Source organism: Bufo gargarizans, chromosome 3 (assembly GCF_014858855.1).
Source record: "Bufo gargarizans isolate SCDJY-AF-19 chromosome 3, ASM1485885v1, whole genome shotgun sequence".
NCBI classification, from domain to species: domain Eukaryota; kingdom Metazoa; phylum Chordata; class Amphibia; order Anura; family Bufonidae; genus Bufo; species Bufo gargarizans.
The window spans coordinates 202,347,220-202,348,631 of NC_058082.1; the positions used below are offsets into that span (position 1 = coordinate 202,347,220).

General features: G+C 46.0%; 1 protein-coding gene across 1 annotated transcript; it reads left to right on the forward strand.

The window, feature by feature from the left end:
* The first annotated feature begins 436 nt into the window (after nucleotides 1–436).
* LOC122931955 (60S ribosomal protein L18-B-like) lies at nucleotides 437–1,104 on the forward strand. The gene has a single exon (XM_044286073.1). The coding sequence runs from the start codon at nucleotides 484–486 to the stop codon at nucleotides 1,048–1,050; it is 567 nt and encodes a 188-aa protein (XP_044142008.1). The 5' UTR covers nucleotides 437–483; the 3' UTR covers nucleotides 1,051–1,104.
* Nucleotides 1,105–1,412: the final 308 nt, after the last annotated feature.

Sequence of the window (1,412 nt, forward strand, 5' to 3'; positions counted from 1 at the left end):
CCCAATTTGGAGACCCAGAAGTTTCAAGGGCTGACCCCTGTCAGTCAGTTCGTGTAGGAATGTGCACATTCACTGTCCCACCATGTCGCACGTCCCTGTGGTGTTCACAATCCAATATGATATCTGCTCTATCAACTTTCGATGTTCTTTTATGCGCCTACCATGGTGATCACGGGTGGCGGGGATACAGGGTTCCATGCCGGAGAGGGAACGTGAGAAAGAGAGAACACATCCAAAAGGAGGATACATTTTTAAAATTATAAAGAGTGGAATTATGGGACAAATTATTAAAGCGTAAAAGTGGGACAACTTTTTTAAGTTTAGGCATTGAATGAAGGGATGTGGCGCGCATTAATTAATGAAGAATTTATTAAATGTATTCCCTGTCAACTATGCAGAGCAGGGGTTTCTATCCGGCAACATTTGAAAAATGTCACCTGACGCTTTCCTCCCCGAGAAGCCGCTGGTGCTACAGCCGCCATCATGGGAGTAGATATCCGCCACAACAAGGACCGCAAGGTGCGGCGAAAGGAGCCCAAAAGTCAGGATATCTACCTGAGGCTTTTGGTGAAGCTTTACCGCTTCTTGGCCCGTCGTACTGACTCCAACTTTAACAAAGTGGTACTGAGACGTCTGTTCATGAGCCGCACCAACAGGCCACCGCTCTCCCTGTCCCGCTTGATCCGTAAAATGAAGCTTTCTGGCCGTGAAAACAAAACTGCTGTGGTGGTAGGAAGCATCACCGATGATGTCAGGATTCAGGATATCCCCAAACTGAAGGTTTGTGCACTTAGAGTGTCCAGCGGAGCTCGTAACCGAATCCTTAAATCTGGAGGGCAAATCATGACTCTTGACCAACTGGCTCTCGCCTCCCCTAAAGGCCAGAACACTGTTCTCCTGTCAGGGCCCCGTAAGGGGCGTGAGGTGTACAGACACTTTGGAAAGGCTCCTGGTACCCCACACAGTCACACCAAGCCCAACGTTCGTTCTAAGGGTAGAAAGTTTGAGCGTGCCAGAGGACGCAGAGCCAGCAGAGGTTACAAGAACTAAACTCTGTCCATGCTTTGTACACAATAAAGATGTTATGTCTTTACAAAAAAAAAAAAAAAGTCACCTGACAATGTAATTGACGATTTTTTTAAATTTATGTTCCTGTCACCTATGTAGAGGTGCCCCAGTGACATCCACCATCCATTTGGATATCTTCTCTATCATCTTTCGATGTTCTTTTCTGAGCCTACCATGTTGTTCACGGTTATCGGCGAATCAGGGTTCCACGCCGGAGAGGGAGTGTGAGAAAAAGAGACCAAGTTTAAGGGAGATAAATTTATTTTAAAAATTTGGGATCGAGCAGAAATATGGGAAAAGTTATTGAGGCGCAAATGTTGGACAAATTACAGAAGCCCAAATGT